A 19,486-nucleotide genomic window follows, 5' to 3' on the forward strand; every position below is an offset into this window, starting at 1 on the left:
TAATCAGTAGCCTTAGTGCTGCCGGGGGAACTACCATTGCCGAAGCATAGCCATAGCATAAGCTTACTACCATAGTCGAAACATTCCTGCAACATTTAAAACTCAATGTGGAGAAGATTGTTTATCTATTATTGTCACTGTCTCATATACTGTTTGTTTTTTTACATACTTTTTTTTCTTGCGATAGAAGAAAACAATTATAAGTAGCCTATGTTGAAAGCTACATAAAAGCAGAGAAGAGTAGGAAATAAAAGAATTGTGTGCTGTTACAATGGCATGAAAAAAAAAGAGAATTTTTCATCTATTTTAAGCAAGGCAGAGGTTGATTAATAGAGTGTGAAGGCTTCAGATAATGTAGAAATTATAACCTAGTCTTTTCTTTAGGTTCTATGAAGGGTGTCGATCAACAAAAAATTCTGGAAATCCATGTATTGCCGTTCATAGTAAAAATTCATGGATTTTCCAGTATGCAATACATGTAGCAAAATCTGCACTGTGTTTTGTTTTGGAAAAAAAGGCACATACTATGAACATCTTGCCGTTTTACCTCTTCTATATTCCTAAAAAAACGTGAGAGCTCTCCTCCGTAAGACTCTTTATACCAACAAAGTTGCGGTTTCAGTTTGTGAGAGAATTGAAGGCCGCCATCAATCAAACTTGGAATAATAATGATGTTAATGTCCATCAGGGTTTAGTTAATTGTAAGTATAACATGGTATATTTCAAGTAAAATATAAACATGACGGATACATTAATTATATTCAGAAGTAGTCTTATTTCTATGAGATACTTTTTTTTCTTATATGATGTTTTTTCCTGTCCAGGTGAATCAGGAAATGAGTTACTCCTTGTAAATATGTATTTAAATATAGAATTTCTTATTATATATGTTTGGTTCAAATTAATATTTTATTGCGTCCATTTATGGCAAATAATCAAGATTGATTTATTTCATTAGGACACATTGCATAAATAATTAAGAACAAATACATAAAAGATCAATATATCAAATGGTTTTGTGTTCACTAAGAAATTTATTGGTTTTAATAGTACGATTACATACAATAACTGCAACAAAATATTAACAAATTGAAAATTTTTATAGGTAGCTACTTACCTAGTATACACTCACTAGAGGATTCAAAGAAATTAAAGGAAGCATTTGATCCTGAAGTAAATACCGTATTTCTTGGCCTGAGTAAGAACGAGAAAGGTGAGTATACTGATAACTTGATATACTTCAAGAGAAGTATATATATATATATATATATATATATATATAATTATATACATATATATATATATATATATATATATATATATATATATATATATATATATATATATATATATATATATATATATATATATATATATATATATATATATTTAATAAACATCTCAATATGAAGGATTAATAACATTTCATTTTTAAGGATATAAACATTCATATGATTCAAGATCTTGTCAAAACTTTTCTTCAATCGTCTTTTTAAAATTCTTTGTTATGTTCTTGTATAAACTAAAAGGAGTAAAGTTTCATCAAATAGCAAGAAAATTTCGGATAATTTTTATCTTGTGATTGGCTTTCAAAACTCTATTTTTGATTAGTTCAAATTTCGTATTATACTTGACAATGTAAAGAAATTCTTCCCATTAAAAGAAATTAGCTGTGAATATAAGTCTTGATAAAACTAATTTTAATGACATTAGCAAATGTTTAGGAAAAATGAATCCATCTGATTATAAATGCCACTGTGATGAGAACGAATTTTTTGAATTTGCTGATAAATATCTAACGGGTAATTTAAACATTATTGAAAATTTTGAACTAAGAAATGAAATGTTAAATGGTACACTACATAGACCCATTTACCATACATCTTATCTTAAATTTTTAAAATGCTTTCTTAGTGATGACAATAGCTTTTGCTTTAAGATTTTCCATAGATCCTCTCTATCTTTAGATCTTTTTACAGAAGGGGTAGTTTATCAATGCTTTAAAAATTGCATTCTTAACAAAAATTGAACTATTAAAACCAGTAACAATTAAAATTATTTTTCTAAAACTCATCTTTCTATAATGCAATTTCAAAAGAGTTTTGTTGTGGAACCCCATAGACAGAGCTAAAAGAAATATATGATTTTCTGTAAAAAATTCTATGCTGAGCTTTTAAATAAGGAATTAATAAAAAATAAAAAGGTAATCAATTGAAATAATAATAATATTATCATTAAAAAATTTTGCTTCTTATAAGAGACAGGAAATTAAAATAAATGATGTACAATTCCTTTGCTTAATTATTTGTCAAAAATTTCATAAAATATTAAATGTAGAACAATCATTTGTAGATCTAATATTTGCTTAACTAAACCTCAAACTACTTAAATAAAATTATTAGCAATATTATTAAGTATTATTAGGGTTATAATATTATTTGGATTTAATCGTAATCGTTCAAGTGTTGAACCTTAAATGAGTAAATTTATTAGCTAGGAAGATATTTTAATCAAACACAAATATGTGTTTCTCTGTAGAAATCTTGTCTTTTTCCAACGGATTTGGTTTTTGAATCTTCAAAATATTGGGGTAGCCACAATTTGGAAAGTATGGTCCTGATATTTTAGACAAAAGAACAATGGAAAGTACGGTCCTTATATTTTAGACAAAAGAACAATGGAAAGTACGGTCCTGATATTTTAGGCAAAAGAACAATAGAAAGTACGGTCCTGATATTTTAGACAAAAGAACAATGGAAAGTACGGTCCTGATATTTTAGACAAAAGAACAATGGAAAGTTTCCGTCCCATTGACAATTTTATCGCCGTCGTATTTCGCTAAATTTCCGAAACTAACAAAGCGAATCAAAAATATTTTGCACACAATTAGAAAGCTTTTTTTTCCAACAGTGTATAAAATTAGTTTTGTAATAAATTATTACTTAATTTACTAATGATTGATAAATTTTGAAGTGTTGGATACACCAATTTTTGCACCTATTTAATTTTATATGACAAATTTTAAAATTTGTAGGGATTAGGTCAAATAGTTATTGAGAAACAAAATTATTTCCTTGAAATGACGAAATGTGCAAAAAGCCGAATTAACATTAAGGGGTCTAAATTTAAACTGCTCTTCTACCTAAATGAATAGGAACATATTTCTCAGATTTTGAATACGTTCTTATTTTAAGAGTCTAGAATGCAAATCTTTCGAATAAATAAATGCTCGTAAAGAAAAAGTACGTGTTTGTGTCTGATCTAATAGCTAAAACATTTTCCCCCTAATTAATTAGCATATTTATGGTTAGGTTTTTGAATTATTAAGGTTAAGTCTTAGTACGTAAAAATTTGATCACATGATCAAAATTTATTCAGGGTGTTCGTTTTTTTTGAGCATTGTACTTAAAGTTCTTTTTTTATTTATCTTTTCTGTTTCAAGAATTAATTAAAGTTATATCCACTCCTCAAAAAAATGTCGCATTGCATTTTTTTACTTGTTTTTCTTGATAGTTTACAGTTTTCCGGCTCATATTAAATAAGTGACAAAATTATTGTATCTGCCATACCTTGATTGAATTTGTTTTAGAAATTTTTTTTGACAAAATATGATCTGCAAAAGAAATAAAAGCTGTATTTTTCTTATATTGTAAATTAAATATTTTTTGCATATACAGTGGGGATAGGTCCGCATAAAAAGGATGGAGAATCTCAATACAACTCTTCTCCGGAAGCATCTTCGTACACAGCTAGAGGCTTCTCATTATAAACTTGTTCGCTTATTTTCGGTTAGACGGACGCAAGCTAAAAGTCATCACAAAACTTAGATCTCCATCAACTTTTTTTAAATTATTATTTTTCAATTTTGAACTAAATGGACGCTGTTAAATAAATTGAAATAATCTTATTTTAAATAAATCATGTAAATTTTATGATAATATTATATGTTCTGTAGTCCAAACTTCTATTCAAATATGTTCAAAGATAGCTGTTTTATTGTAATTTTATGTATAGGCGACCAACAGGGCGAGCATGTTAAGTTAGTGGCCAACTCAGTCAAGGAAATGGTTGCTGTTGTTGACGTATGCCTGTTCAGGCAGAGGGGGTGCGATTGCTCTTGTTTTCCAGTGGCGCCATCTATGCCCAAGAATTCGACTTCTGCCACACCATACGTCTCTCCCGTTTATAGGGTGGATCCATTCATGCATCCATCCATTCATCCACAGATCGTAATTTTGACCTGAATCAGAGAACGATCCATCTCCAATCTAGTACCCCCAGAGGTATTGATTTGTTATTGAACATGGGGGATTTTCGCAACTCGACAGATTTAACGTGCATCAGTCATCATTTACTACACGGGTAGTCTTCGGCCGGCGAGGTTCGAATCAGTCAATGAAATAAAACAACAATTTTGTGCCTATTTGAATACGATTTTTGACAATAATTGTTTGAAAACGCAAAATCAACATGAAATTATGAAAATGTATCTATTAAAAGTGACGTTTTAAATGCACAAGAGCAGTTAGCTCCAACTGAGGAGAAGCCTCTGGTGGTATATGACGACATTTTCGGACATGAGTTGTTACGCTTTAGACGTATGCTACCTCCCCTTTAAGCTTGTTTCATAATTAATGGGACACCCCATATAGATAAAAACTTCCTTAAAAACAAAAAAAAAAACTATAAATTTAATTGAGATGTTAACATTGTTCTCTTTACTTTTTTTAAATTTCAAACTGAGCAGGTGGTTTCATATGGTCTGATGGGTCACCTGTTGATTATGTTAACTGGGATGTTGAAGAACCAGTGGTCGATAATGAAGATAGATGTGCTCAAATGGATATGGAAACCTTAAAGTGGAGAACAGTTTCATGTCTTGTGACGCGTCTAACTGCTTGCCAAATTAGGAAAGGTGAAGTATTTTTATTGTTAACATATTACAAAGTGAATTTCGAAGAACAAAGTAAATTGATAGAACAATTTTTGCTATCAAATTTCTTGACCACCATCCTGACCGAAATTGTTAATTTAATATTATTTTCAATATTCTTGAATGGGGTCCTTAAATGGAGAGCGCATTCTTATTCAAGAGAAGTAACAAAATACATAAATGTGTGTATTTGATAAGTAATAAGATATACCCACTTCACAGATTTTTTTACCATTAACACTAGGTTTACGGACGTCTCTTATATACTTATCTCCACGAACAAGCGTCAATTTGACGCATGTGCGAATACATATAACAGTACTTACAAAGATGCCAAACTTGCTCCGGACACCAAATATATATTTCAAGTGGTAGTTTATCAATTGTGATTTTTGGTTTAATAAATTCAATTTAGTAGATTTTTATCCACCACTATTTCTAAATAATTCGCAGGCTTATATAATTCACCTCTTTATATTTGCAAAATTTATTTAGTAGTTATTTACCACTTTTTAAAATTATTTTGTCGTGTCTGGAGCAGTTGGCATCATATACTATAAGAAAAAAATGTGAGATATATATTCATGAAATATTCTAGTATTTTATTTTTCAATACTCGAACTAAGTAACAGAAACTTTCAAAATCTGACTCTGACATTGACATTCTGCGTTTGTTCTTTTTATTATTGCTAATCGGCAACAGTTGTTTATCGCTTGTTTCATTTGAGATAACGATATCGGATAACGGATCGAAGTGTTGTCGGTTCATTCCTATTTATTATTGATGTGATGTTTGCATGTTTGCTCAAAATTTTGCCTAAATTACGATCGCGTCAAATTGACGCATATTGGTAGAGATAGGTATACCACAAAGAGAATTTCAACGCTTTTGACGAAAATAGACTTCAATATATATTTACCTCGATCAATGGATAAAAGTCACTACAAGAGATAAAATAAAAATGCAAACGGGTTTTGTAATTTTCCTCATAAAATTCGAAATGCGTCCAAATGACTCGTCCTGTAAACCTAGTGTTAAGAAATATTTTATTGGAAAAATTTCATTACATTTATTGAGTTCCTGAGTGATAAATGACATATGCATAGCTACCATTTTTTACTATTTCCTAGAAGGATTAATCCAGAGGTAGCGAAACTGTAATTAAATTACAATAGGGTACTTGAATTTCAAGAAGAGCCCACACATGGGACTTATGACGTCAGCGTTAGCTGTTCGTTTAAAAACAAAATGGGCTTGTTAAAGCTGAGCTAAGTTTCTCCACATAAGTTAGAACGTTAATTAACGTGAAGTAACTTAAATACATCATTATATCGCACATCGAAATTTTTGATATATAATTCTTTCTCGTTTATTGATTTTATTTCACTTAGATTTATTATAAGCTTATAAAATTTATTTCAACCATGATCTTGAAGTGTTGTTTTATCGCCCTAATACAATTGAGACTCATTCAGAAGGTTAGCAAATATTTTTCATCCAGACTGTTGCCCTTCAACATATAAGAAATAATTTATAATCATCTTGCTTAATCGATTCATTATCGATTAAGGTTTGCTTTGTTTGAATCATTATTTTCGTATGTTATATTAATTTGAAGAGAACCTATAAACTATATTCATAGATCTAAATCTGCGATACTACAGAGTATCACAAGATAGTTTTTTTCAATCTTAAATCAGAATCAAACTAAACCAACTTCTTGATGGATATAATTAATATCAATTCAAATCGTCCGCATAGTCACCATTTAAGTGTTGTTTTATCCCCCTAATACAATTGAGACTTATTCAGAAGGTTAGCAAGTATTTTATTTACCATAGCTGTTCTGTTTTTTATCCAGATTGTTGCCATCCAACATATAAGAAATAATTTATAATCATCTTGCTTAATCGATTCATTATCGATTATTTTTTGCTTTGTTTGAATCATTATTTTCGTATGTTATATTAATTTGAAGAGAACCTATAAACTATATTCATAGATCTAAATCTGCGATACTACAGAGTATCACAAGATAGTTTTTTTCAATCTTAAATCAGAATCAAACTAAACCAACTTCTTGATGGATATAATTAATATCAATTCAAATCGTCCGCATAGTCACCATTTAAGTGTTGTTTTATCCCCCTAATACAATTGAGACTTATTCAGAAGGTTAGCAAGTATTTTATTTACCATAGCTGTTCTGTTTTTTATCCAGATTGTTGCCATCCAACATATAAGAAATAATTTATAATCATCTTGCTTAATCGATTCATTATCGATTATTTTTTGCTTTGTTTGAATCATTATTTTCGTATGTTATATTAATTTGAAGAGAACCTATAAACTATATTCATAGATCTAAATCTGCGATACTACAGAGTATCACAAGATAGTTTTTTTCAATCTTAAATCAGAATCAAACTAAACCAACTTCTTGATGGATATAATTAATATCAATTCAAATCGTCCGCATAGTCACCATTTAAGTGTTGTTTTATCCCCCTAATACAATTGAGACTTATTCAGAAGGTTAGCAAGTATTTTATTTACCATAGCTGTTCTGTTTTTTATCCAGATTGTTGCCATCCAACATATAAGAAATAATTTATAATCATCTTGCTTAATCGATTCATTATCGATTATTTTTTGCTTTGTTTGAATCATTATTTTCGTATGTTATATTAATTTGAAGAGAACCTATAAACTATATTCATAGATCTAAATCTGCGATACTACAGAGTATCACAAGATAGTTTTTTTCAATCTTAAATCAGAGTCAAACTAAACCAACTTCTTGATGGATATAATTAATATCAATTCAAATCGTCCGCATAGTCACCATTTAAGTGTTGTTTTATCCCCCTAATACAATTGAGACTTATTCAGAAGGTTAGCAAGTATTTTATTTACCATAGCTGTTCTGTTTTTTATCCAGATTGTTGCCATCCAACATATAAGAAATAATTTATAATCATCTTGCTTAATCGATTCATTATCGATTATTTTTTGCTTTGTTTGAATCATTATTTTCGTATGTTATATTAATTTGAAGAGAACCTATAAACTATATTCATAGATCTAAATCTGCGATACTACAGAGTATCACAAGATAGTTTTTTTCAATCTTAAATCAGAGTCAAACTAAACCAACTTCTTGATGGATATAATTAATATCAATTCAAATCGTCCGCATAGTCACCATTTAAGTGTTGTTTTATCCCCCTAATACAATTGAGACTTATTCAGAAGGTTAGCAAGTATTTTATTTACCATAGCTGTTCTGTTTTTTATCCAGATTGTTGCCATCCAACATATAAGAAATAATTTATAATCATCTTGCTTAATCGATTCATTATCGATTATTTTTTGCTTTGTTTGAATCATTATTTTCGTATGTTATATTAATTTGAAGAGAACCTATAAACTATATTCATAGATCTAAATCTGCGATACTACAGAGTATCACAAGATAGTTTTTTTCAATCTTAAATCAGAGTCAAACTAAACCAACTTCTTGATGGATATAATTAATATCAATTCAAATCGTCCGCATAGTCACCATTTAAGTGTTGTTTTATCCCCCTAATACAATTGAGACTTATTCAGAAGGTTAGCAAGTATTTTATTTACCATAGCTGTTCTGTTTTTTATCCAGATTGTTGCCATCCAACATATAAGAAATAATTTATAATCATCTTGCTTAATCGATTCATTATCGATTATTTTTTGCTTTGTTTGAATCATTATTTTCGTATGTTATATTAATTTGAAGAGAACCTATAAACTATATTCATAGATCTAAATCTGCGATACTACAGAGTATCACAAGATAGTTTTTTTCAATCTTAAATCAGAATCAAACTAAACCAACTTCTTGATGGATATAATTAATATCAATTCAAATCGTCCGCATAGTCACCATTTAAGTGTTGTTTTATCCCCCTAATACAATTGAGACTTATTCAGAAGGTTAGCAAGTATTTTATTTACCATAGCTGTTCTGTTTTTTATCCAGATTGTTGCCATCCAACATATAAGAAATAATTTATAATCATCTTGCTTAATCGATTCATTATCGATTATTTTTTGCTTTGTTTGAATCATTATTTTCGTATGTTATATTAATTTGAAGAGAACCTATAAACTATATTCATAGATCTAAATCTGCGATACTACAGAGTATCACAAGATAGTTTTTTTCAATCTTAAATCAGAGTCAAACTAAACCAACTTCTTGATGGATATAATTAATATCAATTCAAATCGCCCGCATAGTCACCATTTAAGTGTTGTTTTATCCCCCTAATACAATTGAGACTTATTCAGAAGGTTAGCAAGTATTTTATTTACCATAGCTGTTCTGTTTTTTATCCAGATTGTTGCCATCCAACATATAAGAAATAATTTATAATCATCTTGCTTAATCGATTCATTATCGATTATTTTTTGCTTTGTTTGAATCATTATTTTCGTATGTTATATTAATTTGAAGAGAACCTATAAACTATATTCATAGATCTAAATCTGCGATACTACAGAGTATCACAAGATAGTTTTTTTCAATCTTAAATCAGAGTCAAACTAAACCAACTTCTTGATGGATATAATTAATATCAATTCAAATCGTCCGCATAGTCACCATTTAAGTGTTGTTTTATCCCCCTAATACAATTGAGACTTATTCAGAAGGTTAGCAAGTATTTTATTTACCATAGCTGTTCTGTTTTTTATCCAGATTGTTGCCATCCAACATATAAGAAATAATTTATAATCATCTTGCTTAATCGATTCATTATCGATTATTTTTTGCTTTGTTTGAATCATTATTTTCGTATGTTATATTAATTTGAAGAGAACCTATAAACTATATTCATAGATCTAAATCTGCGATACTACAGAGTATCACAAGATAGTTTTTTTCAATCTTAAATCAGAATCAAACTAAACCAACTTCTTGATGGATATAATTAATATCAATTCAAATCGTCCGCATAGTCACCATTTAAGTGTTGTTTTATCCCCCTAATACAATTGAGACTTATTCAGAAGGTTAGCAAGTATTTTATTTACCATAGCTGTTCTGTTTTTTATCCAGATTGTTGCCATCCAACATATAAGAAATAATTTATAATCATCTTGCTTAATCGATTCATTATCGATTAAGGTTTGCTTTGTTTGAATCATTATTTTCGTATGTTATATTAATTTGAAGAGAACCTATAAACTATATTCATAGATCTAAATCTGCGATACTACAGAGTATCACAAGATAGTTTTTTTCAATCTTAAATCAGAGTCAAACTAAACCAACTTCTTGATGGATATAATTAATATCAATTCAAATCGTCCGCATAGTCACCATTTAAGTGTTGTTTTATCCCCCTAATACAATTGAGACTTATTCAGAAGGTTAGCAAGTATTTTATTTACCATAGCTGTTCTGTTTTTTATCCAGATTGTTGCCATCCAACATATAAGAAATAATTTATAATCATCTTGCTTAATCGATTCATTATCGATTATTTTTTGCTTTGTTTGAATCATTATTTTCGTATGTTATATTAATTTGAAGAGAACCTATAAACTATATTCATAGATCTAAATCTGCGATACTACAGAGTATCACAAGATAGTTTTTTTCAATCTTAAATCAGAATCAAACTAAACCAACTTCTTGATGGATATAATTAATATCAATTCAAATCGTCTGCATAGTCACCATTTAAGTGTTGTTTTATCCCCCTAATACAATTGAGACTTATTCAGAAGGTTAGCAAGTATTTTATTTACCATAGCTGTTCTGTTTTTTATCCAGATTGTAGCCATCCAACATATAAGAAATAATTTATAATCATCTTGCTTAATCGATTCATTATCGATTAAGGTTAGCTTTGTTTGAATCATTATTTTCGTATGTTATATTAATTTGAAGAGAACCTATAAACTATATTCATAGATCTAAATCTGCGATACTACAGAGTATCACAAGATTGTTTTTTTCAATCTTAAATCAGAGTCAAACTAAACCAACTTCTTGATGGATATAATTAATATCAATTCAAATCGTCCGCATAGTCACCATTTAAGTGTTGTTTTATCCCCCTAATACAATTGAGACTTATTCAGAAGGTTAGCAAGTATTTTATTTACCATAGCTGTTCTGTTTTTTATCCAGATTGTTGCCATCCAACATATAAGAAATAATTTATAATCATCTTGCTTAATCGATTCATTATCGATTATTTTTTGCTTTGTTTGAATCATTATTTTCGTATGTTATATTAATTTGAAGAGAACCTATAAACTATATTCATAGATCTAAATCTGCGATACTACAGAGTATCACAAGATAGTTTTTTTCAATCTTAAATCAGAATCAAACTAAACCAACTTCTTGATGGATATAATTAATATCAATTCAAATCGTCCGCATAGTCACCATTTAAGTGTTGTTTTATCCCCCTAATACAATTGAGACTCATTCAGAAGGTTAGCAAATATTTTTCATCCAGACTGTTGCCCTTCAACATATAAGAAATAATTTATAATCATCTTGCTTAATCGATTCATTATCGATTAAGGTTTGCTTTGTTTGAATCATTATTTTCGTATGTTATATTAATTTGAAGAGAACCTATAAAGTATATTCATAGATCTAAATCTGCGATACTACAGAGTATCACAAGATTGTTTTTTTCAATCTTAAATCAGAGTCAAACTAAACCAACTTCTTGATGGATATAATTAATATCAATTCAAATCGTCCGCATAGTCACCATTTAAGTGTTGTTTTATCCCCCTAATACAATTGAGACTCATTCAGAAGGTTAGCAAATATTTTTCATCCAGACTGTTGCCCTTCAACATATAAGAAATAATTTATAATCATCTTGCTTAATCGATTCATTATCGATTAAGGTTTGCTTTGTTTGAATCATTATTTTCGTATGTTATATTAATTTGAAGATAACCTATAAACTATATTCATAGATCTAAATCTGCGATACTACAGAGTATCACAAGATTGTTTTTTTCAATCTTAAATCAGAGTCAAACTAAACCAACTTCTTGATGGATATAATTAATATCAATTCAAATCGTCCGCATAGTCACCATTTAAGTGTTGTTTTATCCCCCTAATACAATTGAGACTCATTCAGAAGGTTAGCAAATATTTTTCATCCAGACTGTTGCCCTTCAACATATAAGAAATAATTTATAATCATCTTGCTTAATCGATTCATTATCGATTAAGGTTTGCTTTGTTTGAATCATTATTTTCGTATGTTATATTTAATTTGAAGATAACCTATAAACTATATTCATAGATCTAAATCTGCGATACTACAGAGTATCACAAGATAGTTTTTTTCAATCTTAAATCAGAATCAAACTAAACCAACTTCTTGATGGATATAATTAATATCAATTCAAATCGTCCGCATAGTCACCATTTAAGTGTTGTTTTATCCCCCTAATACAATTGAGACTCATTCAGAAGGTTAGCAAATATTTTTCATCCAGACTGTTGCCCTTCAACATATAAGAAATAATTTATAATCATCTTGCTTAATCGATTCATTATCGATTAAGGTTTGCTTTGTTTGAATCATTATTTTCGTATGTTATATTAATTTGAAGAGAACCTATAAAGTATATTCATAGATCTAAATCTGCGATACTACAGAGTATCACAAGATTGTTTTTTTCAATCTTAAATCAGAGTCAAACTAAACCAACTTCTTGATGGATATAATTAATATCAATTCAAATCGTCCGCATAGTCACCATTTAAGTGTTGTTTTATCCCCCTAATACAATTGAGACTCATTCAGAAGGTTAGCAAATATTTTTCATCCAGACTGTTGCCCTTCAACATATAAGAAATAATTTATAATCATCTTGCTTAATCGATTCATTATCGATAAAGGTTTGCTTTGTTTGAATCATTATTTTCGTATGTTATATTAATTTGAAGATAACCTATAAACTATATTCATAGATCTAAATCTGCGATACTACAGAGTATCACAAGATAGTTTTTTTCAATCTTAAATCAGAATCAAACTAAACCAACTTCTTGATGGATATAATTAATATCAATTCAAATCGTCCGCATAGTCACCATTTAAGTGTTGTTTTATCCCCCTAATACAATTGAGACTCATTCAGAAGGTTAGCAAATATTTTTCATCCAGACTGTTGCCCTTCAACATATAAGAAATAATTTATAATCATCTTGCTTAATCGATTCATTATCGATTAAGGTTTGCTTTGTTTGAATCATTATTTTCGTATGTTATATTAATTTGAAGAGAACCTATAAACTATATTCATAGATCTAAATCTGCGATACTACAGAGTATCACAAGATAGTTTTTTTCAATCTTAAATCAGAATCAAACTAAACCAACTTCTTGATGGATATAATTAATATCAATTCAAATCGTCCGCATAGTCACCATTTAAGTGTTGTTTTATCCCCCTAATACAATTGAGACTCATTCAGAAGGTTAGCAAATATTTTTCATCCAGACTGTTGCCCTTCAACATATAAGAAATAATTTATAATCATCTTGCTTAATCGATTCATTATCGATTAAGGTTTGCTTTGTTTGAATCATTATTTTCGTATGTTATATTAATTTGAAGAGAACCTATAAACTATATTCATAGATCTAAATCTGCGATACTACAGAGTATCACAAGATAGTTTTTTTCAATCTTAAATCAGAATCAAACTAAACCAACTTCTTGATGGATATAATTAATATCAATTCAAATCGTCCGCATAGTCACCATTTAAGTGTTGTTTTATCCCCCTAATACAATTGAGACTTATTCAGAAGGTTAGCAAGTATTTTATTTACCATAGCTGTTCTGTTTTTTATCCAGATTGTTGCCATCCAACATATAAGAAATAATTTATAATCATCTTGCTTAATCGATTCATTATCGATTATTTTTTGCTTTGTTTGAATCATTATTTTCGTATGTTATATTAATTTGAAGAGAACCTATAAACTATATTCATAGATCTAAATCTGCGATACTACAGAGTATCACAAGATAGTTTTTTTCAATCTTAAATCAGAATCAAACTAAACCAACTTCTTGATGGATATAATTAATATCAATTCAAATCGTCCGCATAGTCACCATTTAAGTGTTGTTTTATCCCCCTAATACAATTGAGACTTATTCAGAAGGTTAGCAAGTATTTTATTTACCATAGCTGTTCTGTTTTTTATCCAGATTGTTGCCATCCAACATATAAGAAATAATTTATAATCATCTTGCTTAATCGATTCATTATCGATTAAGGTTTGCTTTGTTTGAATCATTATTTTCGTATGTTATATTAATTTGAAGAGAACCTATAAACTATATTCATAGATCTAAATCTGCGATACTACAGAGTATCACAAGATTGTTTTTTTCAATCTTAAATCAGAGTCAAACTAAACCAACTTCTTGATGGATATAATTAATATCAATTCAAATCGTCCGCATAGTCACCATTTAAGTGTTGTTTTATCCCCCTAATACAATTGAGACTTATTCAGAAGGTTAGCAAGTATTTTATTTACCATAGCTGTTCTGTTTTTTATCCAGATTGTTGCCATCCAACATATAAGAAATAATTTATAATCATCTTGCTTAATCGATTCATTATCGATTATTTTTTGCTTTGTTTGAATCATTATTTTCGTATGTTATATTAATTTGAAGAGAACCTATAAACTATATTCATAGATCTAAATCTGCGATACTACAGAGTATCACAAGATAGTTTTTTTCAATCTTAAATCAGAATCAAACTAAACCAACTTCTTGATGGATATAATTAATATCAATTCAAATCGTCCGCATAGTCACCATTTAAGTGTTGTTTTATCCCCCTAATACAATTGAGACTTATTCAGAAGGTTAGCAAGTATTTTATTTACCATAGCTGTTCTGTTTTTTATCCAGATTGTTGCCATCCAACATATAAGAAATAATTTATAATCATCTTGCTTAATCGATTCATTATCGATTATTTTTTGCTTTGTTTGAATCATTATTTTCGTATGTTATATTAATTTGAAGAGAACCTATAAACTATATTCATAGATCTAAATCTGCGATACTACAGAGTATCACAAGATAGTTTTTTTCAATCTTGAATCAGAATCAAACTAAACCAACTTCTTGATGGATATAATTAATATCAATTCAAATCGTCCGCATAGTCACCATTTAAGTGTTGTTTTATCCCCGTAATACAATTGAGACTCATTCAGAAGGTTAGCAAATATTTTTCATCCAGACTGTTGCCCTTCAACATATAAGAAATAATTTATAATCATCTTGCTTAATCGATTCATTATCGATTAAGGTTTGCTTTGTTTGAATCATTATTTTCGTATGTTATATTAATTTGAAGAGAACCTATAAAGTATATTCATAGATCTAAATCTGCGATACTACAGAGTATCACAAGATTGTTTTTTTCAATCTTAAATCAGAGTCAAACTAAACCAACTTCTTGATGGATATAATTAATATCAATTCAAATCGTCCGCATAGTCACCATTTAAGTGTTGTTTTATCCCCCTAATACAATTGAGACTCATTCAGAAGGTTAGCAAATATTTTTCATCCAGACTGTTGCCCTTCAACATATAAGAAATAATTTATAATCATCTTGCTTAATCGATTCATTATCGATTAAGGTTTGCTTTGTTTGAATCATTATTTTCGTATGTTATATTAATTTGAAGATAACCTATAAACTATATTCATAGATCTAAATCTGCGATACTACAGAGTATCACAAGATTGTTTTTTTTCAATCTTAAATCAGAGTCAAACTAAACCAACTTCTTGATGGATATAATTAATATCAATTCAAATCGTCCGCATAGTCACCATTTAAGTGTTGTTTTATCCCCCTAATACAATTGAGACTCATTCAGAAGGTTAGCAAATATTTTTCATCCAGACTGTTGCCCTTCAACATATAAGAAATAATTTATAATCATCTTGCTTAATCGATTCATTATCGATTAAGGTTTGCTTTGTTTGAATCATTATTTTCGTATGTTATATTAATTTGAAGATAACCTATAAACTATATTCATAGATCTAAATCTGCGATACTACAGAGTATCACAAGATAGTTTTTTTCAATCTTAAATCAGAATCAAACTAAACCAACTTCTTGATGGATATAATTAATATCAATTCAAATCGTCCGCATAGTCACCATTTAAGTGTTGTTTTATCCCCCTAATACAATTGAGACTCATTCAGAAGGTTAGCAAATATTTTTCATCCAGACTGTTGCCCTTCAACATATAAGAAATAATTTATAATCATCTTGCTTAATCGATTCATTATCGATTAAGGTTTGCTTTGTTTGAATCATTATTTTCGTATGTTATATTAATTTGAAGAGAACCTATAAAGTATATTCATAGATCTAAATCTGCGATACTACAGAGTATCACAAGATTGTTTTTTTCAATCTTAAATCAGAGTCAAACTAAACCAACTTCTTGATGGATATAATTAATATCAATTCAAATCGTCCGCATAGTCACCATTTAAGTGTTGTTTTATCCCCCTAATACAATTGAGACTCATTCAGAAGGTTAGCAAATATTTTTCATCCAGACTGTTGCCCTTCAACATATAAGAAATAATTTATAATCATCTTGCTTAATCGATTCATTATCGATTAAGGTTTGCTTTGTTTGAATCATTATTTTCGTATGTTATATTAATTTGAAGATAACCTATAAACTATATTCATAGATCTAAATCTGCGATACTACAGAGTATCACAAGATAGTTTTTTTCAATCTTAAATCAGAATCAAACTAAACCAACTTCTTGATGGATATAATTAATATCAATTCAAATCGTCCGCATAGTCACCATTTAAGTGTTGTTTTATCCCCCTAATACAATTGAGACTCATTCAGAAGGTTAGCAAATATTTTTCATCCAGACTGTTGCCCTTCAACATATAAGAAATAATTTATAATCATCTTGCTTAATCGATTCATTATCGATTAAGGTTTGCTTTGTTTGAATCATTATTTTCGTATGTTATATTAATTTGAAGAGAACCTATAAACTATATTCATAGATCTAAATCTGCGATACTACAGAGTATCACAAGATAGTTTTTTTCAATCTTAAATCAGAATCAAACTAAACCAACTTCTTGATGGATATAATTAATATCAATTCAAATCGTCCGCATAGTCACCATTTAAGTGTTGTTTTATCCCCCTAATACAATTGAGACTCATTCAGAAGGTTAGCAAATATTTTTCATCCAGACTGTTGCCCTTCAACATATAAGAAATAATTTATAATCATCTTGCTTAATCGATTCATTATCGATTAAGGTTTGCTTTGTTTGAATCATTATTTTCGTATGTTATATTAATTTGAAGAGAACCTATAAACTATATTCATAGATCTAAATCTGCGATACTACAGAGTATCACAAGATAGTTTTTTTCAATCTTAAATCAGAATCAAACTAAACCAACTTCTTGATGGATATAATTAATATCAATTCAAATCGTCCGCATAGTCACCATTTAAGTGTTGTTTTATCCCCCTAATACAATTGAGACTCATTCAGAAGGTTAGCAATTATTTTTCATCCAGACTGTTGCCCTTCAACATATAAGAAATAATTTATAATCATCTTGCTTAATCGATTCATTATCGATTAAGGTTTGCTTTGTTTGAATCATTATTTTCGTATGTTATATTAATTTGAAGATAACCTATAAACTATATTCATAGATCTAAATCTGCGATACTACAGAGTATCACAAGATAGTTTTTTTCAATCTTAAATCAGAATCAAACTAAACCAACTTCTTGATGGATATAATTAATATCAATTCAAATCGTCCGCATAGTCACCATTTAAGTGTTGTTTTATCCCCCTAATACAATTGAGACTCATTCAGAAGGTTAGCAAATATTTTTCATCCAGACTGTTGCCCTTCAACATATAAGAAATAATTTATAATCATCTTGCTTAATCGATTCATTATCGATTAAGGTTTGCTTTGTTTGAATCATTATTTTCGTATGTTATATTAATTTGAAGAGAACCTATAAACTATATTCATAGATCTAAATCTGCGATACTACAGAGTATCACAAGATAGTTTTTTTCAATCTTAAATCAGAATCAAACTAAACCAACTTCTTGATGGATATAATTAATATCAATTCAAATCGTCCGCATAGTCACCATTTAAGTGTTGTTTTATCCCCCTAATACAATTGAGACTCATTCAGAAGGTTAGCAAATATTTTTCATCCAGACTGTTGCCCTTCAACATATAAGAAATAATTTATAATCATCTTGCTTAATCGATTCATTATCGATTAAGGTTTGCTTTGTTTGAATCATTATTTTCGTATGTTATATTAATTTGAAGATAACCTATAAACTATATTCATAGATCTAAATCTGCGATACTACAGAGTATCACAAGATAGTTTTTTTCAATCTTAAATCAGAATCAAACTAAACCAACTTCTTGATGGATATAATTAATATCAATTCAAATCGTCCGCATAGTCACCATTTAAGTGTTGTTTTATCCCCCTAATACAATTGAGACTCATTCAGAAGGTTAGCAAATATTTTTCATCCAGACTGTTGCCCTTCAACATATAAGAAATAATTTATAATCATCTTGCTTAATCGATTCATTATCGATTAAGGTTTGCTTTGTTTGAATCATTATTTTCGTATGTTATATTAATTTGAAGATAACCTATAAACTATATTCATAGATCTAAATCTGCGATACTACAGAGTATCACAAGATAGTTTTTTTCAATCTTAAATCAGAATCAAACTAAACCAACTTCTTGATGGATATAATTAATATCAATTCAAATCGTCCGCATAGTCACCATTTAAGTGTTGTTTTATCCCCCTAATACAATTGAGACTCATTCAGAAGGTTAGCAAATATTTTTCATCCAGACTGTTGCCCTTCAACATATAAGAAATAATTTATAATCATCTTGCTTAATCGATTCATTATCGATTAAGGTTTGCTTTGTTTGAATCATTATTTTCGTATGTTATATTAATTTGAAGAGAACCTATAAACTATATTCATAGATCTAAATCTGCGATACTACAGAGTATCACAAGATAGTTTTTTTCAATCTTAAATCAGAATCAAACTAAACCAACTTCTTGATGGATATAATTAATATCAATTCAAATCGTCCGCATAGTCACCATTTAAGTGTTGTTTTATCCCCCTAATACAATTGAGACTCATTCAGAAGGTTAGCAATTATTTTTCATCCAGACTGTTGCCCTTCAACATATAAGAAATAATTTATAATCATCTTGCTTAATCGATTCATTATCGATTAAGGTTTGCTTTGTTTGAATCATTATTTTCGTATGTTATATTAATTTGAAGATAACCTATAAACTATATTCATAGATCTAAATCTGCGATACTACAGAGTATCACAAGATAGTTTTTTTCAAT

At 28.8% G+C, this 19,486-nt stretch overlaps 1 protein-coding gene across 1 annotated transcript in view; it reads left to right on the forward strand.

Annotated features, from left to right (window-relative positions):
- LOC107452426 (macrophage mannose receptor 1) overlaps nucleotides 1-19,486 on the forward strand; it is a 77,342-nt gene that overhangs the window by 49,969 nt on the left and 7,887 nt on the right. Inside the window, exons 21-22 of the mRNA XM_087163678.1 lie at nucleotides 1,106-1,213; nucleotides 4,748-4,915. Coding sequence (XP_087019804.1) covers nucleotides 1,106-1,213; nucleotides 4,748-4,915 — 276 coding nt within the window. The remainder of the gene's footprint in view (nucleotides 1-1,105; nucleotides 1,214-4,747; nucleotides 4,916-19,486) is intronic.

The sequence above is a fragment of the Parasteatoda tepidariorum genome, chromosome 5, assembly GCF_982258835.1.
Source record: "Parasteatoda tepidariorum strain Cologne lab strain chromosome 5, Ptep-v5.0, whole genome shotgun sequence".
NCBI classification, from domain to species: Eukaryota; Metazoa; Arthropoda; class Arachnida; order Araneae; family Theridiidae; genus Parasteatoda; species Parasteatoda tepidariorum.